This window comes from Cloeon dipterum, chromosome 4 (genome assembly GCF_949628265.1).
Source record: "Cloeon dipterum chromosome 4, ieCloDipt1.1, whole genome shotgun sequence".
Classification (NCBI taxonomy): Eukaryota; Metazoa; Arthropoda; class Insecta; order Ephemeroptera; family Baetidae; genus Cloeon; species Cloeon dipterum.
This window is the reverse complement of record NC_088789.1, coordinates 12,269,641-12,297,259: the sequence shown is the minus strand read 5'-3', so window position 1 is coordinate 12,297,259 and position 27,619 is coordinate 12,269,641. Positions and strand designations below refer to the sequence as shown.

At 40.8% G+C, this 27,619-nt stretch overlaps 2 protein-coding genes across 11 annotated transcripts in view; both read left to right on the top strand.

Annotated features, from left to right (window-relative positions):
• LOC135942077 (kin of IRRE-like protein 2) overlaps positions 1–22,071 on the top strand; it is a 160,992-nt gene extending 138,921 nt beyond the window's left edge. For 2 of the 10 annotated variants that reach the window (XM_065487998.1, XM_065487999.1), the window contains exons 6-14: positions 9,267–9,530; positions 12,182–12,496; positions 13,052–13,233; positions 13,314–13,497; positions 14,969–15,082; positions 15,304–15,366; positions 15,493–15,532; positions 17,740–17,998; positions 19,745–22,071. In XM_065487998.1, the coding sequence (XP_065344070.1) occupies positions 9,267–9,530; positions 12,182–12,496; positions 13,052–13,233; positions 13,314–13,497; positions 14,969–15,082; positions 15,304–15,366; positions 15,493–15,532; positions 17,740–17,998; positions 19,745–19,936 (1,613 nt within the window). In that variant the 3' untranslated portion in view covers positions 19,937–22,071. Of the gene's footprint in view, positions 1–9,266; positions 9,531–12,181; positions 12,497–13,051; positions 13,234–13,313; positions 13,498–14,968; positions 15,083–15,303; positions 15,367–15,492; positions 15,533–17,739; positions 18,101–19,744 lie in introns of all 10 variants that reach the window. The other 8 variants (XR_010575045.1, XM_065488000.1, XM_065488001.1 and 5 more) reach the window with 8 other exon arrangements.
• An 880-nt stretch (positions 22,072–22,951) lies between these two features.
• Positions 22,952–27,199, top strand: LOC135943253 (CD63 antigen-like). Its single transcript, XM_065489706.1, has 6 exons — positions 22,952–23,219; positions 24,963–25,151; positions 25,950–26,126; positions 26,179–26,334; positions 26,449–26,535; positions 26,701–27,199. The coding sequence occupies exons 1-6, from the start codon at positions 23,157–23,159 to the stop codon at positions 26,764–26,766; spliced, it is 738 nt and encodes a 245-aa protein (XP_065345778.1). The 5' UTR covers positions 22,952–23,156; the 3' UTR covers positions 26,767–27,199.
• Positions 27,200–27,619: the final 420 nt, after the last annotated feature.

The following is a 27,619-nucleotide window of genomic DNA, read 5'->3' as shown; positions in this document are numbered from 1 at the left end:
CAGTGCAACTTTGCGCACAATTATGCACCAGAGTGTGTTTCCAATCCATTTCCGAATGATGATTTATAAATTATTCATGGCCGACGGTTCGTGCTGCCCGGCGGCGGTGGCGGCAGTCGCAGCCGATAAAAAGAGATGTTTTCACACTGTTGTGAGCGTCAATTATCGAAACAAACTCTTTTGTATAATTGTGAATAATTCAGCCACTCGATCACACACACGAGCTAGAATTGGCTGCGCCGTCGTGCACGTTCAGCGGCGTGACAAAACGGAATTTTTGTTGTGTTTGCGTCAAACCACACACCCGCTGCTGAAAAAGGCCACGTTCATAAATTTTACACCGTGTTAACATGTTGGAATGTATGGTTTGCATACCATGCCCTCGATGAAAGCTTTATCGTGACACCAACCGTATATAAATTAATTAAACAGCTGTTCCCTCGCGATGTTGGGTAGGTGTGACACTTGTGATAAATGACTGTGCTCAGAAAGGAGAATATTTGAATAAATGTCGCTAAAGGTCGGCTGAATTTTCATACTCAAATAAAGAGTCATTGCCGTGTGGCTCAATTTGAACTTGTTTTTAGAGGTCCAACTCGTGAAAAAATTCAATTTGGCGCACTGCTGGCAAAATGATAAAAGGAACAATCAATTCGTCGTCGAACATTTTAATTTGGCACTGTTGTCGCAATTAGACTGGCGAGTTTTTTTGTTACTGAACATTGGATTTAATTATTTGATCAAAAGTATACTTAAAAGTCGAACCATTGGAATTTCACTTTTTCCCTTTGTGGGTCGTATTTATTAAGTGTGCGGATGGCAGGGATGTGAATGAAAGTCGACGGGAGAGATCAAAGCAAATATTAATTGGGAGAACACGTAATAACTTGTGCCGAAGTTGTGTTTGTGCTACTCACAAATGCCGGTCTCATTATCCTGTTGGCGTGGCGTTTGACTTCAAATTTGGGCCCAATAATGCCACAAAGTTGTTTACCCCGGTGGCATTCCCCAGCGGCGGCTCTTTTTCCAAAAAGCGAATTCGTCCCAATATTAACGTAAAATTATGAATTCAAAGAGCGCACAACTCTTTAAATGTTTGTTCTGCATAGCATAAAACGAACAAACGGCGGAGCTCTCATTAATAATAATTACAACCGCGAGCGAGCAAGCGTTTGTGAAAATAACGACACACAGGCGCATCGCATCACGTCCGTGTGCAAACTTTATTTATCCAGCAGCAGCTGTGGCAGTCGTCGGAGCGTGTGTGTCGGCTGTGTTTGTAAAATATTTTTTCGCAAAGCTGCGGCGAAACAAACGCGAGTGTACGTGAGCTCAGTTTTTGAACATTTACGCCGTCTTTTTACCTGACGGCTATCACGTAATAACGCACACGCGCGGGCGGTAATTTTTCTAATTTAATTTTGACACACGAAGTGAAAATCCGACCCTTTGTATGTGTTTATTCTGATTATGCGAGTTACTGTACTGTTTCTTCTTTTCCCCTGACAATGGCGGAATGGCGGAGCAGAAAACACGGCCCGCCACCCGCCGCTATTCGCAAAGCGAACTTGAGTTGTAAGGGCGCATTACAAGTCGTCGAGAGCGCTCGCAAACAAAAGCCGAGTTTTGGTATTGTGCTTAATAAAAATATCCACACACACAGCACCAGCAGCAGCCAGCCGACTCGTTTCTTTTTGATACTCGGCTCGGTCCGCGCGGCGGCTACTTTTCTGCGTTCCTAACCGCCCTGAATGGGGCGAAGAGCAGAAAGGGAGCCGCTTTTTGTTTGCTGCATGCAAAAGAGACTCTCCCTTGTCTTCTTTTGTTGCTGATTTTTCTGTAAACAAAGCTGCATTGCCGTCACTACCGGCTACTCCGTTAGGAATGTAAATTAGTGCCTTAGGTGCATACGCTAGCCAGCTACTTCGTAATCAGGGACCAAACGGCGCTCACAGCTGCTTGAGCGCCAAATCGATTCACTTGCCGTTCGCCACCGATCCGTAATTCATTGTTATCATTTCCCGAACCAAACGTTCCCTTTCCGCCGAATTAGTATGGAGTGAATAGATTTGGGGAATTGTTAGAATAGTGTCGTTAAGGCAGCCTGGGCTGGTTTACTCAAGATTTTCAAATGCTTACAAACAAAAAAATCGTATTTTGAAGCGCTAAATTTTCCTTGAAATGTTAAACGAGTTACCCTAATAATGAAATATAACCTTAAAATTTATAATAGAGTGTTTGAGAGAGCAGTCTGTTTTTTGCCCTATATGTTTTGTTTGGGGTAACAAGAGCAAGCTGTAAGCTTGTGTGTTTCTAATCAACCATGTTTCACAAAACAATCGAACCAGGAAAGAGCCCGATTTCGGTAGCAGCAAGTCAGCATGGTCCCGCGTTTATAATTAGGCTCAGTGCAGCACCACCCTGCTGTTCAACCGCAAGGAAAACAAATCCAATTCGGCATACAATGCCCCGGGCAACAATTTAATGAGCACGGCACAAACGCACACACGCTTTGCAACCCGTGCACGCTGATCTTTCCAACAGTCGTAACGAGGAAAAGTATATATGTACAGCTCCTCAGGAATTGGCGTCGTTTCGGCCCGACGACGCGCTCGCTTGCTCGGCCTACTTTTTTAGTAAGCAAAGCCATTTCAGGCCTGGCCAGCAGCGGCGGCGGCCAGATATATTGGCCGGGCATGCTGTCAAGCGGGGCGAGAGCGAGCTGCTTGCTGTTTCGCCCGAACGGCGAACCCAGATTGAGTCGAGGAATGCCTGCCTGAGCATTTATCGAATCGCCATTAGCCTGGACATAAATACCCATTACCCCGGCGCCTCAGTCTTTTAATACCAGAGTGCTACTTCTCGTAACGTGCACGCCGACTTGGGCACAGAGATGTCACATCCGACGATCGATTCGCTGTATGTGTGACGACCACACGTGGCCCGGCACGTAATGAAAGCAGTTACAGAAACAAGTAATGTCACAATGCATATACCGCAAGGTATAAAAAATGTATATCTACCTATTTCATGAGCGAGCAGTAGGAAGCCATAGGGAGAGGGACATTTGGGGAGATACACTTAAGTGTGAAAGTTGGCGGTTCTTCAAGAGTGTAGCGACGGTTGCTTATAAATGAACGAAATGTGATGGTGAATTTCATTCCATATATGACGATTTTGAGGGTTAAAGAACTGCTCTCTCATCTGAAGAATGAATGAATATTATTTTCAAATTTAAAACATCTGTAAATGCAAAAAAGGTGTAGGCTAAAATCACTTTGTAAAATTCGTACAGCTAGATATGAGAAGATTAGAGTGAGCGCAAATGGCGCATTTTCATCATGCTTTCAATGACATTATTTTTACGTGAGTTGTTTAAAAATCCATTTGTATGATTCCCCATTCGGGACGGGCAGGCTTTCATCTTGTTTAAGGGCGAAAACAATTTAAAAGTGAGAGTAAAGCAAAATAAATGCTAACAGCAGAGCCGCTAGATGATGCTGGCGAGAGAGTTGAAAGCTTCACGAGTTATATTCCGTTTGTTTATGACGTTATGGAAAATTTAATTATTCAAGCAGGAAGTTTCTGCGAGTTAAGATTGTCTTTTTTATTAGTCACGACGGGGGTTGGCTTGCTGCGCCCTCTTGGCTCGTCAAGACGAGAGAGACGGAGAGAGGGAGGTGAGGGCGAAGTCACTCTGCGTGCAATTTATTTATTCATCCCATTTGTTAAGAAGCATAATAAATGGCAACCCTGGCAGGCGTGCGCGGTGGCTAAATTTTTAAAGATAACAAAGAGAAAGTAGCGAGAAACTTTCTTCTTTTCGCGTTCTTCATCCCTCGATAAAGTTCATTATTATAATACATTCTGGAACACAGCTGACTTTTTGCCCTCTCTTCGGCGCACCAACTTTTTCCCGCGAATTTCAATTATTTAGCTAGCGGAATGGACATGACGCATTAGCAGCGAACCCACTGGCCTTTATCACTTCATTCCCAACGCTTTCGCGGCTTTGAAAAAGTTGTGCGGTATCAGGCCGGTAGGTCCCACGCTCTCCGCTCTCCGACCACAAAACAAAAGCACCCCAAAAGGGGCGGATTTGCCCGAGTTGGCGACATACATTTATTCGGACTAAAAACGAGTTGACCATTAGCGAAAGAAAAGCCTTGGAAGGTCCGCACACACGCTTACAGACGCACGCTATCGACAGCCTGTGTGCTGAGCAAATATTGTCTCCGAGATCTCTGTCCGACGTTTGGTCTTTGAGCTCGTCGCTCACAAAAAAGAAACCATTTCAAGGTCCCTGAAATTTGAGATCAATATGTAGTAGTTTATTCTTGTTGCTGCGCTGCGGTTGTTCGCATGGAAACGTAACCCTAAACTCACAAAAGAGGAGATCAAAGTTATGTTTGTGCCTTGGCGTAAATGAACTATTGAAGAAAAGGATAATTCGCGAATTAAGGATGAAATTGACAAACTGTGAAAATAAACGACCATAAAAAATTAAAAAGGGAACCACGCAAAGAAGAAGAAAATTTAAAATTAGTTTCTCGTTCCAATGAATCGGGGTTAAAGTAAAAGCAGTCAAATGTCCCAATATAAAAAATAACTGGATAAATGCTTATAATTTACCCCAGGACTGCTTAAAAGTAGTAATCAATCGAAAAAATTTGGTATGCTTTTTTTAAGATAAAGAGTATTTGCATCAAAATATGCTTGAATTTTAACATTTGTCCCCATTTACAAGCTAATGGTGTAACAAATAACAAGAGATTTATCAAAGCGGCACGGTCCTTATTAATTAAATGTTGTTTGCCAAAGCATTAGGTTTAATCAGTAAAATCAACATTTTGAATGTCCTGTCCGATGATATAAACTAATTGCTCTCATGAAGTGGCAGCTAAAGCGAATTTCCTCTTAACAAGGCTGAGCTGCTGTCAGTGCGTTTTGATGTGAATTAAAGAGACACTGGCCGTTGATCCCGGTGTTCATTAATCAGTGTCAAACAGCCGAAAACAGCTCCCTCAGCGCGCGGACGTTTTTCACAACGGCTGGCAGGAAAATTTCTCGCATGCCCGCGGGTTTTTGCCCACCCTCTCTCGGCCGAGTTGGCAAATGGCTAAATTTGTAACGTAATTTTCCTTTTGTGCGAGGTGTCGCGACGCCGGCTCGAGAGGGTTACTTAGTCCCCCATCCCTAATTTTTGTCTGTGGCATTCACTTTAAGCCTGCTTTCACTCGCTGTTGTTCTTGCTGCGTGCAAACGAAGACCTGTTTGCAAAGTGCGTGTTCAGAGCCGCCGTCGGTGTCGAGAGCGCAAAATTCGATCCAGTCGATTACTCCCAGAGGTACATCGGCGCGTATTACCAGCACCCAAACATGAGCCAGCATCGGGGAAAAATAATGGATCCTACTTGTAACGAGCCGGGAAAGTTCCATATTTGTGTGCTGGTGAAACAACAGCGAGCCGCGTTTTTACTCGCAGGCATAAGTACCTGTGCCAGCAGCCAGATGGATATAGGGAGTAAAACCGAGAGTGATAACAAATTGATTAAATGCCTGTCTGGTGGTTTTGTAAAAATAGTTACCAGCTTATCGTACCATCAGGAAATTACTTTCGCCGCAGGCTCCTTTCGCCATCCAATCATCTCTGTTTGCAGAATCACTTCTTGATACACCCACGCTCACTCGGTCGGCATCGTTTTCCGATACGTGATCGTCCGCCGCGCGACAATCAAAAAGTGGTCCGTGAAAAAATTCCACGAGCAGCCAGCCCGTATTCCACAAGTTGTGAAACTTGCCTTTTCACGCGAGCGCACAACTTTGCCGGCTGCATAGGCTGAATTTCAAGTTAGGCAGCTTTTTCCGCGTGCTGCGCTCTCTTTCTCTCCGCATTCGACAAACTGATAGCCAACTTTTTCCCATCTGCATATGCGGTGAAACTTTCCTTCCTTGTGCTCCATTGCGAAATTCTTGAGCTACAAAAGTTTCCCCGTCGAAATCAAACGTATTAAATATTTTAACACGTGCCGGATCCTCTCGCTTGTTAAGCAAAGAGCGCGCTACTTTTCTTATTGCACACGCTACTTGCATACATATTTAGCAGCGACATATGGTGGTGGCAAGCAAAGTGGAAAGAAATTCAGACCTGCTGCTGTGCAGAAAACGAGATAAAATTAGTCCGCTAGCTCCGGCACGTGCCTTTCATTTCCCCGGCTAACTAAGTGCATTTGATTAAACTTATTGACTGCGCGCGGGAATGATGCAATTAAAACTGCCGGTTCACTTTGCAATGGATTCGAGTATGCTAGCTGATTAAAATTAATGGGATGATATTGAGAAGACAAGAAACTGCTCTTTGAGAGGACCTTTTGAGATGTTAATTATTAAGCAGGAAAAGTGTTGCAAAGGGTGTTCATTTGTAGCTAATTTAAGAAACAATGTTATCGATAGAGTTGTGCTAAGTCGTTCTCGAGGAGCAACGTTCAAAAAGTAACAAAGTAAAACAAAACCCAAATTTTAGTTTTCTATTTATGGACGCTAAAATACTATTTCTCTAGGTCTAGATTATAAGACAAATTAATTATTGCGAGAGCATAAGAACTGGAAAACATTTTCCGTTTAAGTGCACAGGTAACCTGTGCAATTGCTCGTGAAATGGGAAACTCGGTCGAGTCGCTTATGCTAGGAAACCCTTTTCTTGCTTTTGATAAAACGACGGATGGCGGCGATGATAATTAAGGTCGGCTGTGTGGTGATGTTGTGGTATACAGCCAGATAACTGACTTGCCAAGTGGCGTAATAAAGTAATTCTCGACTGACCCCACATTCTCTCTCTCTCTCTCTCTCTCTCTCTCTCTCTCTCTCTCTCTCTCTCTCTCTCTCTCTCTCTCTCTCTCTCTCTCTCTCTCTCTCTCTCTCTCTCACTCACCCATTAACACACACACATACACTCACTCACTCTTACTCTCGCTACTGACGGAATAATTAGCACAAAAATCTCGGACCAGCCCTTGTGCTCGCCCTCGCGGACAATGGATAGGAAGCAAGCGAGTCAGCTTTCTTGCTTGATGCGTGCAATTAGGCAGCTCGGCAGTGGGCAAGTAGGCAATTTGCTCAGCCGCTGTGTCAGGCACGCTGCCTATATTCTCTCCTCACAGATTTTCTACAGAGGGTTGAATTTACAGAAAAAACTTGCTTCAAATAAGCGGAAGTGAAAAGATATAGATTTGATCTAGTGATATTAGTTATTTTGGTAAATATTTATTCTCCAGACATATAATTCCATAAATACTGTCATTTGATCCAAACATTTAGCAAGCCATTTGGAAAATATCTAAAAATTTTTGCCAATCATTTTAGATTTTTTTAAATTCCGAATGATGCCCATTATATCAAGTGAATATTTGAATAGTCAGTGAACGGACAACACACAAAACCGAGGGAACGTAATTGCAAAGCATCATCACATTCCAATAACTCGGTACAGCGGATAAATGGCGCGCTTTTGTTGACGGGCTGTAAACCTCGGCCGTAAACACACGGTGGGCAAAAATAAAAAGGCGCCGGAATCATGCATGCTCAATCGTTGGCCTGCATTTTTATGCTTCGGTTTTACGGCCACGAACGCTGTTGTAAATCATCGACGAGGCCTGCAGGATGCGGTATAGCACAACAGATCCGTGAATTACAACCTGCGATGGCACTTTTTCAATAGCCTCGCCCGCTTGCTTTACCTATAAATCGAGCCATTTTCAATAATTATTACGCGCATAAATCTGTTTTCTGGGCCTTTTTATTGCAGAGCAGCCGTAAATTTCTTGTTTCACTCAATTTGTTTTGCTTTGCGGAAAACGGGTCATCTATCACTTACACCTTTCAGCAAGCGGGCTCGTGCGCTGAACCACCCTCGGCGTAAAAAGCTTGACAAGAGAAATTGCACTTTTCCGTGATTGAGAACGAGCAGCTGCCAGAGTCGTTCTTGTTTAAATTTTGTGCTTGCAATTAAATTACAACAGCGGATGGTAGAATTTTCCCACTGGATGAAACGGCCAACTGTAGAACATAATTCATCAAGCCACTGGTATTTTACAATCTCCCTTTATCCACTTTTTCATCTACAATGTGGAAATAAAGCGTCATGTTTTAGCGTTATTAAAAGCAGATTAAATAATTATGAATTTCATGTGGACTCACTTTTTATTCCTCTTAAAAATCAATAGAGTATTTCAGTTCAAATTCTTTGGTCGTTATATTTTCAATTAAATACCCATACAATGTGCTCATCATTCCATATATAGCTCCCCTGCGTACAGCGTTTTTTTTCCAACTCACGTACCAGAGTCGTTTGAAATTAATGCGAGCAGCGCTCATCAATCAGAAGTGAGCAAGTCGAAGTGCTTTTTGCCCACGCTGCACAATGCAGGCCTAATTAGACAACAAAATAATTGCCCTGCACAAACGATGTCGAGCGGCGTGCAGTGAATGGCCACACTGGTTGCTGCAATTAATATATGACACACGAGTGTCTGCCCTCGTGGTAGCCAGAGAGCACCAAATGATGCATGTCCTCGTAGCCGGACCGGTGTATCACTATTACGACGCTCTGTGCATGGCGGAGGGCGTCACTTGTAATTAACTCTTCGTAATTTCATTAACTCGCTCGTTACCGCTCTCCCTGCTAGTGGAGAGAGTCGAGTGCAGTCGGCGTAGTCATTGAACGTTTGCCTATCAGCAATTGGTCAGATTTCCTGGTTCGATTTCCTCAAACGCACCCAATAAAATTCAAAAAGTTCAGGAGACTATAATATAAAAAGATGAACATACAGCCATGCTTTCCAAATTGCTTCTTGCTTCTCTGATTACAAGACTTCATAGTTTCAGTCAGCCCTTTTTAATTCATTAATTACATTATTTATCATTCTTAAATGTATTAGTGTGCGTACAGTAAGTCATCCCCAACCCAGAACTTAAAAGCTAAAAACTGCAGGCATGGTATATTCTTTGTAAGTCATTGATAATCTTTCTAAAGAGTTAAAATTTTAAGTATCATGAACTGAACAATGAGCCTACTTCAGGGGGTTATTTAGTTATAGATGCAATTTTGCGCACAAAAGAAATTTTACAGCTGCATTTAATTCAACGTTTAGGAATGTAAGTGTGCGTTGAAAAGCAAAGGGATTCTTTTGATTTTCAGGAACATAGCTAACCTTATAAAATAATTTGAAAATATAAAAGTTTCTAAAATTTTCCATTTCTTATTTGCAGTCCCTCCAGAGGTTCGTCTTGTTGGTGCTCCAAGCAAAGACGTCGAGGAGGGCAGAGACACCGTGGAGCTGAGGTGCGAGTCTGATGCCAACCCGCCAGCCACGATCACGTGGCGACGTTCCCAGAAAGCTGATATTCTGAATACTATGAATGCGACGGTGACACTGCGGCCGGTCCGACGCTCGGACACTGGCACTTATACCTGCCAGGCTCGCAATGTCGTCGGTGCCAGCCAACCCCTTTCCGTACACATTGATGTCAAGTGTAAGTCTACTTTAATATTAATATTTTACCCAAATTCCTGAAATATCAAAAAGATTTTCAGTGGATGCTTTTTCTATCACAGGTTACACTCCCCTCCCAAAAGAACTTCTTTCACGTAATTCTAAATTCTTATTAAGAATATCACAGATTAAATCATTTCTGTTCAGTAATGGTTTCACCTTCCCTCCAAAATAAATTTTCCACTGAGCCCGGATTGTGTTATTTTTAGCCTCAGCTACTGTGGTTGCCAGATTAGCAAATTTCTCGGCGACCGTTTTCCCCTCGAGTGACCCTGCTGAAAAGGCAGGAACCCCGCTTTTTTGGTTAAACACGACTTATATTCGCCACGGCCCTCATTCTCACGATAATGAAAAACGCAATCACTTGCTGGTGCTGCCTTCCCCACGAAAGCACGAAAGAGGTTCTGCGCGATTCTTTTTTTCAAGTGCACGCACCCGTGCAAGGTTCACCCCTTTAATATTCGCCATAAATTAATTAAGCGGCGGTGTGATATAATTAAGTCGTATAATACCCGCGAGAGCATCAGGCACAAAAGTGTGTGGGCCGCGCGAGTGTGTGCCAGGGAAAAAAAGGCGCCCACTAAGCAGCCTGCTGCATACAGATTCGCTCGACGCGCGCAATTACCGCAGAGTTAATTAAATTCCTAACGTGTATTACAATGCAGCCGGCCTAATTACACGGCGGTCGGCAGTCGCAGCTCTCACGCCCGGCAGGCTCGCCTCTGCTTGTTCGCCAGCAGAACTTGTTGGGCACCACTTTTTTCCGCTCGTCGGAAACAAAGTTTGTGCAGCCTGCCCTTCACAAAGGGGCAGACGACCCGCTAACATACGGGCAGTTCTCTGGAGCTGCGGTTGTTTTTATCCCGTCTTTGATGAAGTTCCCTAGCCCCGTCAATTATTTACCGAGAGGCCCATGCTGCCACCTAATTTCGGGGCCAACTAACTGGCTGCCTCCGCGGCCAGGCCGTGATTTGCATAGTTCCCAACTCTGGGTACGTCTTGAGAATTGGTGGAAACCGCTTGGGGTGCTCTGCCGTCGCTTTCTGTTTGCACCGGCACTAAATTCAGACTGGCCAGCAAGCCCAGGTGATCAGAGCAATGTTGTTTTGCCGCCGGCCCGTCCGTTTGTTGTGCTGAATTAGCCTGGTATTTTAATCCGAAAACAAATTACGCGGCGTGCTTACAATTTCCACTTGGTTTCCTAAAGTCTCGAAACTACATCAACCGGACTTTGCCGTTCATAATGCGGAAATAATATTGTTGAAGTAGCAGAACAGCATTTAACTCAATAAACTAGACTGTTAGAAGATTTTTCTATGAAGATTTGGACGTTTACTCATGATTCAAACAAGTCCCTGATATTTTAATTTTCACAGATTAAAAGAAAAAGGCAAACTTTTTGCAGTACTTAAAATATTTCTAATAAATTCCTTTATATATGTTTTTTACTAAAAAATCCAACTGTTTCAAGAAATTGAGCTTGAACATATCAGAACGCTAAATAAAGTAGTCCAGCTCTCCCCTCTACATTTAACTTTTCGAAAATTTCCGGCCAGCCAGAAAATCACCAACTACGTTGTAATTCGCCTGGAAATTAGATTTACCTCTGGTCATACTCCCCCGGCATCGGGATTGCGGTTTAACGCGAGCAATTCAGTGCCGACCGGTCTGCCCGACCATTCTCAATTTCTGCGAGTCGGGAATTCCTGCGGCCAATTCGTCTGCTTGTTCCACCCGGCCGCGACACGCGATCCCCTTGGTGAGCGGGCGGTGATTTGATTTTGGTGCGCCGGCACGTACGCTTCGCACTTTGTTTCATTTTACATATGTGGGTGTGTGTGAATGGGCATAGGCGCACACAAGAGGATATCGCGCAAGCGGGGGTGTAGAATATTTTTCCCTGGGTACCCTCAATATTGACAAGCGCGGAGGCGCCCGCTTCGAGGAGCAGATGCTGCGCGGCATTATACGCAAATTATTGCCAAACCGCAAGCATTTAGGCGGAAACTTGCCTGCTTGCTGCCTCTGCCGCCGCCACCGCTGTTGCTGGATTAGAGTGAGATTATTAAATGAAGACATTCAAATCAGGCACGAGCGGCGTTCTTCCCCGTAACTGCGACTCACAGGACAAATCTAATTTCGCGCGCAGCGGTATTAATTTGCAAGACATTACCGACTGCCGTCTTGAAAAGTCGTCAAGTGGATCGCGTGGAGAATAATTGGCTTTCTCTGCAAATTTGAAAACACGTACGAGCTCCTATTTACGCAAAGAGGATCTGCTGGGTGTTCGTTTGGTCTTACGTCTTCATCACTTTCGTATATTTCGGTAGCGAAACGAGCTGTTGCCGTGGCATGGAAAACATTAAGAGCGATAAAGTTTGCGTCGCCCCGAAAGTTGATCCAGAAGGAGCAATTTTTCGCATCGCGCCAACACGAATTACAGTCATTCCCATTCTCCACCTTTTCCGGGCGGCAACGCGCCGAGAAAATTAAATTCATCCCCCGCAGCAGGGACCGTTCCAAATTCATATTCGTCAGCAGCGAGAAGGACATCCGCTCAGGGGTCGTTCCACCTCGCCGAAAGTGACGTTTATTTAGCCCGAAGTGAGAAAGTGTGCAACTCGTTTCCAGATCCCCCGAGGATTCTGCACGTGGGCCCTGACAGGAAGGTGACCGCGCAGCTCTTCTCACAGACGTCGTTCACGTGCGAGGCCGAGGGCAATCCCCAACCCTCCATCCAGTGGCTCCAAAAGATGCCCATCCACCCGATGGCCATCGCCGACGGCTCTGCCGAGGATAAGGTCATCCTGCGCGGCGCCGAGCCCCGTTTGATTCTCACCAACCTGACTTACGACCACCAGGGCGAGTACGTGTGCCGCGCCGCCAACAAAATCGCCAATGTTGAGCGACCCGTGCAGAGCGAGCCTATCCCCGTGCACATCAAAGGTAAGATATGAATGAGTTAGATTCTAGATAATAAATCATATGATTTATTTAATTTCTGGCTACTTTCTATAATTCATAAAAATGTTTCCTATTTTTACTTTCACAGTTTAATTCTAATTTCAGTTTCGAAATAAGTTTGAAATAATTTCTGATTGAGCCCCTACATTTGTGACTTTTACGTGTACATTTTCTAATTATTATTTTTTACACTTACTGCTGTTAGAATAGTTCATATTTTTGCTGTTTCTTCAAAAAATTATGGACATTTTAGATTTTCAAAATTTCCCTTTGGTTTGTGTTGCTCAAAATTCCCTCTCCTTTTTTTGCGTGAATTTTAAAGTTTATTTTTAGGCACAGTGTTAATTGTTAAGACCATTATTTTAGTAGCCAATAATTTTCAGAAAAACCCCTCATTTCCAAACACCCCTGCCTAACTGTTTTATGTTCAAATATTAGCTCATTAGAGACAATTTTTTATTTTGATTTTTCTATTGAAACACCAGTTCTAATTAAATCATTTTCTGCATTGTGACCAATTTTCGTGTCTTGATTCAGGTGCACCACAAGTAGTTCGCCGGCCAAGCGCAGAGGTGTACGCGGCCAGAGGTCACGACGCCATCATTAGAATGGTGGTTTGCGCCGACCCAAGGCCCAGGAGGATCAGCTGGGAGTGGGGCAGCATGCAGCTGGAAGCAGGAATGATCATGGGCAGATACAAGGCTGAAGAGCTGGCCCAGGTTGTGCGACAATCGACTTTACTCATACTTCCAATTTTCCAATACTTACTCATGCTGACGATGGAATATTTTATTGATAGGACGTAAGAGAAGATTGTTACGAAGCGAGATTCCACATAAAGGGCGCGGACGCAGCAGACGCGCGAAGCTACACGCTCACTGCAGAAAACGAGCGTGGCTCTGACCGGCACACGGTGCTGCTGGCCGTCCGTGGTGAGCAGGAGATCGTGGATGAGGACACCGCCCGCACCCGCCTGCACAGCAGTCAGTCCCTCCTCTCTGCTCTGCTTTCCTTCTGCACTCATTCTTAATTGTCTACGGCACTTTGTGATACTTTGTGTGACATGCACTCCGCAGAACGCACCGCTAGAGGACCAAATTTTTGCACCTTTCAAATTTTTTAACTCGCATTTAAAATTAATCCAAGGAAGATTTATCTCAATTTTATTCAACAATTAAAAAAATTGTTTTTTCACATTCGGTGCAAGTGGTCCTCAATTTTGTTTGCTATTCACCCACGTCAATGGCACCTCCGTGAGGGTTGGATTTTTAAAACCCAGCCCCATGTTTCAAGAGTGGACCCCCAAGCAAACACATCTTTTTTGCATTTTGACTCCTTTTATTACAGACTTTCCCGGATATTTTCGGTTTGATTTTACAGCAAAGGGTGGTTTATTTTTGAAGGGGTGAAAATTTGACGTGGGCAGGGCGTCGGAATGGGCCATAGAGAAACTTGGGCGCGGCCTCTAGCCTTTTGTGGTGATTGAGAGTCCATGTGTGTGGTTTGGTAATTAGAAAAACGGAACAGAGGGCCTCGCTTTGAGTCCATTCCGCGCTCCGGTGGTGGTGGTGCGGCCGTAGAGATTAGCATCCCGCTGGTCCGCGTGTGTGTCACGCGGTCCATCGGGTCAGAGTGAGTGTGCGTTCTGCGGATTTTTTCGATTAATCAGAGTAATGTTCAAGTACAAGGGAAGAAGCAGAGGGCCCTGCGTCTGTTTGAACACGCGTGGGCAATCTCCATCTCCTTGAACCTCCTTGACCTCCTGTCTTCTCTCGCTTACAACCTTGCACTCATACACAAACACCAACCCAAAACGGACTTCATCCACGCTGAAAAGCGCGACTCGTCGCAACTCAAACGACGAGTCCGTCTTTTCTGCGTGATCGATGAGAGAACGAGAAATGTGGTTTGAGAGACGAATCTTTTTAAGTTGACTCTTTTTTGGACGATTCTTACTTGACTTGAGTTCCTTTCGTCAGTGTGAAGCACTGCATGTGCTTTTTTGAGCTAATTTTTTGGCCAGTCTGCACTTCAGATTTTTAAATTTTGAAGTTAGACAGAGAGCTTTGAGAAGTGAAGTCTCAAATAATTTAATTGTTTAGAGACATGATTGGTTATGCATTATTTAAGGAAATTTTGAAAGCTCCTTGACCTTATAAATTTCTGCAATTAAAAATGAGACTGAACATTTTACGATTGGATCTCATTGTGACTGTTGGTAGAGACTTTTTGCATAGTATCTGATTTGACTTTGGACTTTTCTGGAGTGTAACAATATGGCAGATTCTTTTTATACAAGGATTTCAATTCTTGATGTAACTGTGCCCTTTATTTCGTTTAAATTATTTCAATTTTACGTCTTACTGTTTCTTTACTAACAATTTTTTAATATCTCTCTGACTCGGTTGTGGAAACTCGTCAAGCGTAATTAATCTGTGTCTTCCTCCTCTGCAGATCCAGTGTCTATGATAGCTATGATTGGCATTTTAGCAGTAGGAATGATCATCCTTCTAATCACCGCGTGTGTTCTCATCTGCGCCTATCGTAAAGAGACGTGCTGTTTCAAACGTAAGTGATTTGTCCCCCGCTGCTACCATCGCATGCAGTGATATAGTGTATTATGCCACCCGCGATGCTTGTTTGTCAGGCGGGTGGCACAACAGTCGCATTCTACAGGCGGCTGCTTTGTTTGATTCATTCTTTCACTGTTCATTTATTTCGCGCGATTGCTTTGTTATCGATTTGTGTTTTACGTTTGCGTGATTTTCCTTTTATATTTTTTGTTTTAGCCGAGCCAATTAATTCCTTGATTGATGGCATTTATGTCAAGCCAACTGGAGTGACAGCTTCAGGTGTGATTATTTTTCCATATTGCCTTCTTCATTTTTCTTTACTCAAATGTTATTAACTTTCTCTCTCCTTCATTGACGTTATAAGTGTATTATTTATTTAAATTTGTTTAATTTATAACTTTCCAGGTCGTAATGACACCCAACCAACCACTGGAGAACTGAACAGGTGAGAATTATACTAAGAAAAACATATCTTTTGAGCGCTGAATATTGCTTGGAATGAAAATTGATTCTGGCAATCAAAGCCTTATTATTTGAGTGGAGCAAAGTGGCCATTTTATGGAAAAGCAAAAAAGCGCTGAGATTGCAAGAGTCCTGCCTCCATTTCCGCTTTGGCAAAACGGGATGAAATAGCGTGAGGCTGCGAGAAAACAGCATTCTAATATTTATGACGGCTGCTCTTTTTTCTTCTGGTGAATCCAGGCAGGAGCGTTTGCGACAATTTGCGCGGAAAATTTCTCATATTTCGTCCCGTTTTCCGTCACACACACGCCGCGATAAAAGTCATGCATGACGAAGGGCGCTCGTTTTCTACTTAATTTGCCCATTTTTCAAGCTCCCGTTTCCTCTGGTTGAGCGTTTTATGCATTGTATATTCTCGTCCCGAGCGCCGCATTCAAGTGAACGTGTAACATACGCTAACCCAGCATGCAGAGTACAATGTGTATACCTGGTGTACATGAGGCGCCCCCTGTTTTAGTTGGGCATGCCCGGGCCTCGTAAAAGCATCCACGGCTCCATTGCCGCTTGCTTTTAAGTGGACTGGGACCAATTAGCCCTAGGAAGTAGAGTTTTAATGAATAACAGGCTGAGAAAATATTCGTCGCACTCTCGTTCTATCTTAAATCGCATGGTTTTCTGAAATATGACAGTTGCTATTTATTTGTATGCTTGATATCCGTGATGTGATTGTAGGTTCGGAAATTAAGGATGAATGACTATTGTTTTTACGTATGATATGCTTTTTGTCACTGAACGAGTACAAATCACGCAATTCAAAGACTTAAGCAATTAAAATCGTTTAAAATTTTGCCGAAACCCGTCTGAATCCCATTTAAATTTCCTGAAATACCTGTAAACTCTTCATAATCGTCCACATTATCGGTGCATAAATGTTTTTCTGCCAAAAAAATATACACATTTTTCCTTGTATTTTAAAGTCATTGTTTGAAAAGAATGGAGAGATGATGTTGATTTTGATAGATTTCTCTGAAAAAGTAGATCACAAAATTACACTCTTCTTTGTATATTCGTCAGATTTTATGCGATGGTTTACAAACTGTAGTTTTTTTTAGTACAAATTAGGTTTATAATTGATGATAAGAGATGAACTTCATGCAGAATTTAATGATTCCTTTGAACTATCAGTTGGCAAATCAAACCTTTTTTGTGGGGGCAAACAAATTATAATAACTAATAAATGAATGAATACCCGTATTGAAACATGTATAAATTGACTTAAAACCAGTCTAAATTGAAATCAATAAGGTCGTCTCTTACTTCAAAGGACCGTCTGAAATTCATAACTCCTATCGATTGATTAAGTATAACTGCATAATTTTTTTTTAGAAAACTGAGCTCATTGAAAATAATAGCTCTCATCTTTCATCTGTCGCTTTCAATTTTATTTGAGGTATTTGGGACATTAAAATGTTCTTTTTGGCTTTCTCAATGCAAAATGTTGAGCATGTGAATAAAATTACTTAAAATTCAATCAGTCGTTTTGCTTCTAGAGACTTAATGTGCTGTGACTGATTAGAATCGTCTTTTAATGCATAAATTAGATTTTATATTTGTACCAATAGCTCTCAAGTAAAGGTTTTAAATAAAATAACAATATCAAACATTGCCTGATATAAGCATTGTTTGATAGATTTTTGCCTTGTGAACGTCTATATTAAAATATTTGTTATGAAATGTGCTTCATTTGCGTTGCATGATATGAGTTAAGGAGAGTAAAGGTAGGAGATGCGAATAAACAGCCAGAGTCACCATAGGAGGGGAAGGGGTGGGGATGAACGTCGCTTGTTCGCTGGTTGTTCACCCCCACCCCTTCCCCTCTTATGGTGACTCTGGCTGTTTATTCGCATCTCCTACCTTTACTCTCCTTAATATGAGTATGGTTGTATGATAGTGTTTTGCGAGAAGCACGTAATTTTCTCAGCCATGTATATTTGAGCTTAATTTTTTGAAATCCTACTAACCGCGACAGCCCCAAACCATGCCGCGCGTCCCTCGAGGGTACGCCCGCAGCCGATTTTGGAATGATTCGAAAGAGCTACTAGAATTGTACATATTCAAAAAGCATGCTTGCTTAGTGGCAAGGTGACGGGTTGTTTTGGCTCTAACAAGGCGCTGTTGGCGCTCTTGCAGAGCGTGGTGCTATCTGTCGCCTAACAGCTCGGTGGCGTGTATTGCGCCCGGTGATGCCCGCAGTGAGAAGTCGCCTGGCGGTCCCCTGGCCCAGTCGCGGCGTTCCAGCCACGACTCGAATGGTGCCCTCGCGAGCCCACCCATCTACACGACGTCGCCGCCGCGCGGCGGGCCCCGCATGATGCAGGGCGCCGTGGTGACGGCCACCGGTGCGTACCACCACACAGGAATCAGCCACCCAATTAGCTCAGCAGAGAAGGTGAGGCTCTCGCCCATGGTGCTGCAGCCACCAACCAGGGTGTAGCACGCACCTCTTATCAGCCGGGTCTGAACTGACGAAAGATGCACACTTTCCCACGAGGTCAGTTTTCCTGAGGAGAGCACTTGCGAGTCAATCATTCATTAATTGTTACTGTACCTTTGATTACTATTCTCTCCAACTTGGTTCTTTTTTCATTATTATTTTTCGTTGAGCTGCTTTTTGGTTCTTCATTTCAATATCCAGGCAGGGGCATTACGTTTCGACTAACACTCTTTTAACTTGTCGATACTCTTGTGGTAGATGCTTTTTGGTGGTGACAATAATGTCCCAGCATCAGTATTTTGAGCAGTAATTTGAAACGTTGTTATTTTGAACCAATGTAGTCTAATTGAGCTGAATAAAATGCATTTTTCACACGCTATACACTTTTAAAATATTTTAACGGAGAGTAGAAAATTGACTTAAACAATTATACAATAGATTTTTCGTGTTTTTAGCTTTCATGCAACACACATTCACAAAAAATTCCAAGACACTCAGTGTATTGGTTAAAATTATTTTATCAGCTCTATGTTTCGAAGAAATTAGACTACGCGGCGTTTTCATTTAATCATTTTAGTTTCAATGTTAGCAACAGTAATATTTTTGATATATATTGGCTCTCATTTCTTTTGCATTTTCTTGCTCACACACGATCTATACTTAAATCTCTCTATTGGTGTTGGATTTGGACAAGCAATTTTTTGCCACTCCATACACTTATACTCTCTTCTTTCATTTCAAACACAAACTTGCTTGATCGTTTTTACTCTTTCCATTTCACACAAGCACCAATCTATTTTCGAGTAACATAATATTATTTAATTTTTTCCTTTGTGCTAATCGCAATTTCACGTGTATCTCTCTCTTTCGAAGTAATTGCTGACACTACAGTAATCCAAATTCTCTGTGGAGCTTTTTGGGTGTGACTACTTTTCTGAACTATATATAACTCGTATATATACCACACACTGCAAATTTTGGTTGAGTTGTGTGTAAAATAGAGCATCACTGCAAGGTAAATTTTGGCATCATTAAGATAAGCGAGAGGTTGAGAAAAATAGATCCTTAATGTACAGAACAGCTCCCTGTCAACACCAACAATATTAATTTATATATATATATATATATATATATATATATATATATATATATATATATATATATATATATATATATATATATATTAAATCCACACAAGTCCGCGGATAGTCACACAGTGTCCTTCTGATTGAACAGAGTGGCAATTTTGCATGATTTACACCCTCCCCCATCGGAATTCTTTTAGAGGGCAATAAAATTGGAGACATTTCGTTTCCATTTCTAGAAGGCAAAATATGGCACATCTTAGTTGCAACTGTTACTTTTATATAATGTAGGTTCAACCCGAATTTATTTATTTTATCCAAACGCTCTTGCTATACATACATCAAAGCTGTTTTCCTCAACCTGAAATCGTACAAGGCATGTAATACCGCACACACGGTACTAACACCTTTCTTTTGAGTTGATCACTGATTGTAACTCTCACTTTGGCAATGCACATGTCTACACACCTGCACGCTGGATTTATTTATCCTTCATTAACCACTTCCAATTATTGTTGGTAAACCGAGTTACCTCGCATGGCAGAAGATTTAATTTGTTCCAAGCAACGCGATATTGGATGACGATGAGCGACTAATTTCCGCGGCGCTTTCGCAGGCACTGACGCGTGGCGCTAAGTTCTTGCCAGCGGCGAACCACCCTAGAGGCTTTGGCAGCGCGGAGTCTCCGGACACAGTGTTTGCCACCTTGCAAGTGCCTCGGATCAGCAACAACGGCTCGACCAAGGTGGCCGGCGCCAACCGCGGCGTCTCCTCCATCTACCGGCCGCTCGAGTACGCCGACATCTGATCGAACCACCAAGTAAATTTTCCCCGCGTGTGACACAGACACTTGACTCGCCCTGCTGATAGTTAAGAGTAATTTAAAGAGTAAGAAGAGAATTTTCTCTCTGATGTTGTGAATGAGATCACTTCGGTTTTGATACGACGTACGCAACTAACTAATTTGTTAGAGAATGAGAGATTAAGATAGGAAAAAAGCTGTTTTGATGAGCTGGACCAACCTTCCATCACTGAAAACAGATTATTACATGACATTTTACTGTAGTTTATTGTCAGCCTACGGACACACACACACAGCAAGTGTGCTGCACGCGCGCTTCGTTATTTTGTATTTTTATATTGTGTAATTTGGTTTAAAACTTATTTATTTATTAAATAAAGCATACACGCAACTTGTTACCCGCGTCACACCAAAGGTGACTTTTGCATCGGATCGATTCAATCAAATGCTCACTATAAGTTATACTTTTTAGCAGCGCTCTGACCATCGACGATCGAAATGTGGCTTTGCAAAAAAGGAAGTATTAGAGGTTTTAGATTTCTATCAGATTTGAAGCGGGATGAGCGTTGTTTTCCTATGATTTTCGCCGCATTTTTAAAGCGCCTGAAAGCAGAAAAACAGCCAAAACACATGGAAACCGCATATCCTAATTCATAATGATTAAAGAAACGCTCCTGCGCTCCTAAGTAAAAAATAGCTCTCTTATTCTATCTCACTGCCAAATTTTAAACACTTTTTAGTTTTCCACTCAGCACTACATAGTTGTTCTAAAAAAATCATACATTTTATGAACTGGAATGGATATATAATTGTTGAACTTATTCTAATTAGATGTTGCTTTCTCCACATTTCCGAATAAAGGGAGTGCATATTGAATAATTACATTCGTGGAGTGTGTTAAGTCCTTTTAATCGGAAAATTTTAAACTACTTGTCGGATTTGAAAAATGTTTGATTTTACTTCAAGTTGTTCCAATAGTTGGCCTAACTACGCCGAAGTCCTGTCACTATAGCTCTGACGATTATTATATGTATAAGATATATGACACACACTTTCACCGATAGACGCTATTTGCACTGAAAAAACTGTTCATGAAACAATGAATGTCAAGATGTAGATTAAACGACGAATCTCCAGTATTAGGAAATGGTAACAAAAACCACTTTTAACGGCAGCTGATAATTGATTATGCAAGACATTTATGTGACACTATACTGTTCAATATCCATCTCAAGAATTGTAAATCGTTTCATTCGATCAACACAAATTGGAACTTTGTATCATAAAATGTGTTTTAATTTTTTCAATCTAAGTGTTAAGATGCTCATTTCTTTCATAATTGGCTGACAATATATCCATGTGTAAGGAGTTTTTTGATGGATTGAAAAACCGTGACTTTTCTGATCTCTACGAAATCTTTGTCACACACGAAGAATCTTTGATTCAAGCAAGCTTATATGTATGCGTTTATTGTATATACAGTGTACGAAACGCAGTATAAATATATTATTTTTATTTGGAGTTTGTACAGGTGTAAAAAGTCTACGGAGAAATTAAAGCAGTGACTCTGAAGTGTAGGTTTGCGAGTTTTCTAGCAGTAGGAAAGTAAGAAGAGTTATTTTAAAACGACACGAGATTGAATGCAAAGGCTGTTTTAATAAAAATGAATGCTAATTAAAAAGTCCCTAACTTGTAGAGGTCGGAATCATAATTTGAAAAAAAAATGTGTTTACTAGTAGCGTTTGATCTGCATTTTGCGAAAAATATTTATTAATGTGTGCGTCGAATTTGACTGTGAACGGAGTGTGTTGCGAGAGGCACTTTTAATTAAACCAAAAAGATATACTTATAATTATTACTTACACACACACACACACGCCGAGTTGCATTTTTAATCCTTATTTTGCAATATTTAACTGCAGTATTGTAGCAGCTGAGGAGATCGAACTAAATGAAGAACTTAATCTTATTACCAGTTATAGTAAGTGTTAAATTATTATAAATTGATACATTTATGAACTTCCAAACTGTGCATGGGATGAGTGTATCAAAAAAGTAATGGTGAAATTGATGTTTGTACAATATTTGTCTATGTATTAGTCCAAAATGAAATTGTAAATAAAAAAATATGCTAAAAAATATTTTGACTTTATTTACTTCAGCCATCGATATCCTAAAACCAGTTTTCGTTCGTTTTTTTAGGAATTATGAATTATACTTTCAATATGAATATACCAACTTTGTATGCAGTACTTTAAAAGTAATCTCTAATAATGTTTTATATGTTTTGTATTAGTATTCTTTTTTCTTGGTTATGAAAAAGTCGAAATAATCCCTACTATTAACAACTTGTGGCAAAACATCTATGTACTACAATGAGCATCTGGACCACCAATCAGATCAGTGAATTTATGAGGTGGATTAGTAGAATTTAAGGCTTCGTCATGAAAATAAATAATTTGTTCTCTTTTATCAATTTATTGATGAGTTTAAGTAAAAATAATATTCTAATAAAATGAAAGGGCTATTTTGATATATAACAAAAAACATATACGGTGTGTCATCAATTTATCTACACCAAGAAAAATTAATAGGTTGGAGTTGACGTGTATTAATTAATTAAAAATCTCAATATATATACACTTGCGCAATGATAAATTACTCTTGGCGAACAGGGTTAATTATTATGTATAACACACAGATTTGATAGCTAAAAACTATACATTAAAAGCAATAATATATTTAATGCCCAAATGAGAAAGACCGACAAAATGTTGCTTATAATAAAAGAAAATTAATGAATAAATTATATTACTAACAATGAAGATTAAAATAACAACATAAAATAAAAGCACCAATAATTATATTTTCTCGAATCTTCGAGCGTTGATACTATAGTATTGTGTTCCTGTGTTGTTCAACACCTGGTCTCTAGAGGGCTCTGCACACACGCTATTAAAGGCAGATAGATTGTTTAACACACAGTTCTGGAAGGCCTCTTGACGTCACGATCACGAGTGACTGCGGTCGGCTGGTCACGTGGTGAATGTACGCGAGAAAGCGCAACTCTTGCCTCTCGGCCCCACAGTCGGCAGCGAGGTAGCGAGAGCCAGAACCAGAAGGCGCAACCTAAGCAAGGGCCGGTCGCAACGAACACCCGTTATTAAACACTTGCTGTAGCAAGGTCCTTACAATCGACTTTGGTCAGCACCGCAGTATAGGCAAAATGTTGACAGGCGGCGCAGCTCTCATCAAATACCTCCTCTTTGTCTTTAACCTCGTCTTTGTGGTGAGTGTAATTTTATTTGGATAAATTTTTTTATTATATAAAAATCAAACTGTCTGAAAACTGAAGGAGGAAAAGGAAATATGCCAGTATCTCGATCAATTTTTTTATTATATCAATTTAGTCTGGAATGTTATATTTCGAAAGTTATTTTGACGGCGGTAATCGTGGGCTTTATCCAGTGCAATTAGACGCGATAAGAAAGTGACAGTATAGGCGGCTCACGCGGTAATAATAATTGTATCCCGCTACTGACGAGGAAAGTGCCGACGAGCGATGAATTAAGCAACCTGAGCGATTCGCGGAGAGAGTGCCATGGTTCCGTTTCCAATTCATTTTTGGTCCACTCTCCGCAATGACGTCTGTTTTTGCTGTTCGCTACTGAAGACGTGGCTCTAATAAAAGCAGAAAGATGTTATTTATTTTAGCGGTCTGCGTTTTACACAACTTGGCTGTTATTTGAACAACTGCAATACATAACTGATAAGGCTACGTGATCCTGCCTGTTTGCCTAACAAATGGGGAAACGAGCCACGGCAAAAAGCGCCACGCATGATGCACTCCTTGATTTTTTTAGTGAAAATTCGTGTCCCGCTGCACGAGTTGCACGACACCAATCGGGCGTAATTGTATTTTTGTTCTCGAAAACGCGTTTTGCAGCGTTCTACTTCTGATTTCACCGCTGGGGTCACGTGAAATAAAAATGCGACTCACGCGCGCGTTTCATTCAAATCATTTTTACTGGAGTAATCCCCTGAATGAAAAAGTGTTACCCTGACACACTGCAACTCGCCCACGCTAAGTGGTCTCCGGAAGCACTTCCTACCTGATAATCATGCACTGCGCTCTTCGTTGGTTTGGGTGCCCTTGAAAGTCTGTTTGAAAATACCAAATAATTATCGAAGTTAATGGTTTTGAGGAAATTTCAATACAAAGACTAGTTTTGAAACAAAACCTAATTGTTGTATTTGAATGAATCGAGTCTATGCTCCTTACAACACTAAAAATACCAAAGTAGGGCCCTATTGGGGGTTTGATTTGTTACTATGGGCGCCAACTTCACGCTTGCGGGCATCTGCGACTTGGGAGGCACCATAAGGATAAAGCGCATTAATTAGGAAATTGAATGACGTCCTAAAATAAATGCAAGATGCATCGAGTTTGACGGAAACACATGCTATCGGTTTTCCGTCCGGTCCTGACTGAGCTAAGCACGAGTCATGCAAGGAAAAGTTGGAGAAAATTGAGGTGACTCGTCAGCAATTTTTTACAACTCTCAAGATCTGCAACTGTTTGTTTTGCGCACAACATTAAACCCGTCTTGATAACGCAATTTTCTGCGAAGCTCTTTTTCGTCACATTTCATACTTTCAGATAAAAACTAATATTTCAGAGAGATTGAAAATTTTAAAATTATAATGTTCAATAACAGAATATCAATAAAGCTTATATTTTGGCAATATTATGAATGAAGGCAACAATTTTTTACAGTGTCTGAGGCCTATAGCTCTGACACACTATATGGAGCATACTTTTGGATATTTTGTTTTATTAACCTATGATTCATTGCTTTGCTCACAATAACAGGAAAGAAATTTCTAAAGTAGAATTTTCACAATTGAGAAAATTAATACATATTTTTTACCTCAAATTTCAATTTAACAACACCACGTAACTATTCACCATGAATATTTATGATAATTATGATGAACGAAAATCAAATAATACAATTAACTCTTTTTTCAGATCACGGGCATAGTGATTTTGACTATTGGTGCGGTAATTTTAGCGGAGTATGGCACATACGAGGGATTGCTGGACGGAAACTATTATTCCACCCCTGGGCTGCTCATCTCGATTGGTGTCATCATTTTCTTGGTTGCCTTCTTTGGCTGCTGCGGTTCCATCAAGGAAAACTACTGCATGGTTCTCACAGTAAGTATAAAGAGCTTTTACTTGTTTTAAGCACGCTCGTCTGCTTCATAATGGAAAATATCACTGTTTAGGAAACCACATTAAAAAATGCTTCATTGTTCCTTAATCTGAATTGATTTCCCTTATTGAAATATCTACTCTAGCAATGCGTTCGTGAGACTGATTTTTTACTTTACACCTTTTTTGTTGTTGTTGTTGTATACAAACCTTTCTAAATATTTAACAAAACATATGGGGTGTTTTATATTTGCAATTATTAAATCAGCATAATTCCCTTATCTTTAATATTGATGAACGCATATAATATGCGTGATGAGTTGTACAGAAAACCAAGATGCTAAAATCCCTTTTTGTCTTGGAAAAACGCGAAAAACGTAACTGCTGCAATTTATACGTGCTATGGTGAGAGCATGATCCAGGAACAGTGCGGGAAGCCACGCAAGCGGAGACGCTGGCGATGTAGCTAGCTGCACTTTTAAGTGAATCACCACAACACTTTTGCCCTTGTTGAATAACAAATCACTCATCAGTCTGCACAGCGTTATTTTCATGTAATCACATGTCTGATAAAGCCTGCGTTTTGAAATAAAGCTCGGAAATAGTTACATATAAATTCACTGCGAGAGGAGCATACATTATCTGCTCAACCATACAAAGTTTATGGTCAGTCTTTTTACTTTAAATTCTCTTTAGTTAAAGCAGAGAGGTTTGTCAAATCTAAACTTTTTTGGTTGACCATTCCATGTCAGTAAAAAGATTATATATTTTAGAGTAAAATATTTTATTTCTTGTTTTCAGTTCGCCGTTTTGATGATCGCAATCTTCATCCTGGAGGTGGCTGGTGGAATGGCTGGTTACATGCTGAGCAGCAAGGCCGAGCCTTTGCTGAAGAAAAATATGATGGAAATGCTGCCACAATACAACTCGACAACTGGACCGTGGAACAGAGAAGATTGGGATTCTCTTCAGAAAAATGTAACGCGCAGTTATTAATTTAAAATGCACTTCACTGAAATAATTTTTTCAGTTCAAATGCTGTGGCGTGGAAAGTCCCGCTGACTGGATGACTCATACTGCACTTTTCAACGAAACTTTCAGGTACCCACTCTCTTGCTGCAGTCTTGATGATCCCAAAAAATGTAGTCTCGATGCGCCCCCTTCAAATGCTACTGGAATTTACAAGGCAAGTATAGCATTAAGAAAACCTTTTTTCAGACAAAATCTTAAATGTATATCATTTTACTATTGTTGGTATGGTTATTATAATAATGAATTAATCGACCTCCCACATTTTCAGGATGGTTGTCTGATGAGTCTAGAGAAATTCGTATCAGACAATGCGATCACTATTGGCGGCACTGGTATTGGCATCGCTGTGATTCAGGTAAAAGATTTTGTACATGATATTTTGGACGAGAAAAGCGTTCAAATCTCAAAGATTTTTCATTTATCTTATTTGTTATTTAAGCTTTAAAGTAAAGAAACATACTTATTTCTTTCATCGCTTTCATCAAACTAACTAATATTTAACTTTTCCATCACATTTCAGCTGATTGGCGTTGTCCTGACATGCACTTTGGCAAAGAACATCAAGCAAGGCTATGAAACAGTTTAAACATTAATCGACTGATAGGTTCTCAAGTCCTAAAACGATGTGCAAATTTGCCTTTAATTTGGGAATATTTACGCGTCTTGCAAATTTGTATTATTTCGGATCCCCTCTTAATGTTCTTGCGATTTATCTGCAGTGATGAAGAACTGTAGTAAAATACTGTGAGATAACTTTTAAGTGCTTTTCCTCTCTCAATTTAAAAGTTGCCCTCTGATATGCATTTTTGTTTGCTTTAATTATTTTATAAAATTGTCTGCTCTCAATACTTTTGTATTTATATCATTTGTAGCAAAAGCACATCTATAATAATAAACCAACACTTAAAAATTTGCCATATTAGAACGTGTGTGTTGGAGAGTATATAAAAATATCTTTGTATTTTAGGAAATTCATCGAATCATGTGTAAGCTGAATAAATTGTGAATTTGAACACATATTTCTTTCAGTTTTTTTTACTGTGAATTCCTGTTATATATTTTATTGAGAAGATCATTTTTGGATTACCATTTTTTTTTCATATAAGACAAAGACAGAAATACGCACTGCAGCTGGTTTAATCTTTTTAATTTAATAAGAAAAACTGATGCTCGTCATATAATGTATATCCCTGTGTAGAAAATTAATTCTGGCCGGTTAGCTAATAGTGAACATAATGTTATGAAAAGTTAAAAACCACTACATTCCCGTGCTGTTCAGTGACTGCTTCAACCCCGCAGGCCTCTCATCAACAGTACTTTACCTGAGACACAAAATTCAATACCGCATTATCAGCTGCAGAGAATTCTGAATCAGCTAATACACTGCGGTTAGATATTTTGCAAATTTTTGTTTTGTATGTATAGTAACTGCTGACCGC

What these genes read in the sequence shown, in the direction of transcription:
- LOC135943253 (XM_065489706.1), top strand. Translation starts at nt 23,157, where the DNA reads ATGTTGACAGGCGGCGCAGCTCTCATCAAATACCTCCTCTTTGTCTTT. An exon ending in TCTTTAACCTCGTCTTTGTG is followed by an intron (nt 23,220 to 24,962) that starts GTGAGTGTAATT and finishes CTCTTTTTTCAG; the next exon opens with ATCACGGGCATAGTGATTTT. An exon ending in ACTACTGCATGGTTCTCACA is followed by an intron (nt 25,152 to 25,949) that starts GTAAGTATAAAG and finishes TCTTGTTTTCAG; the next exon opens with TTCGCCGTTTTGATGATCGC.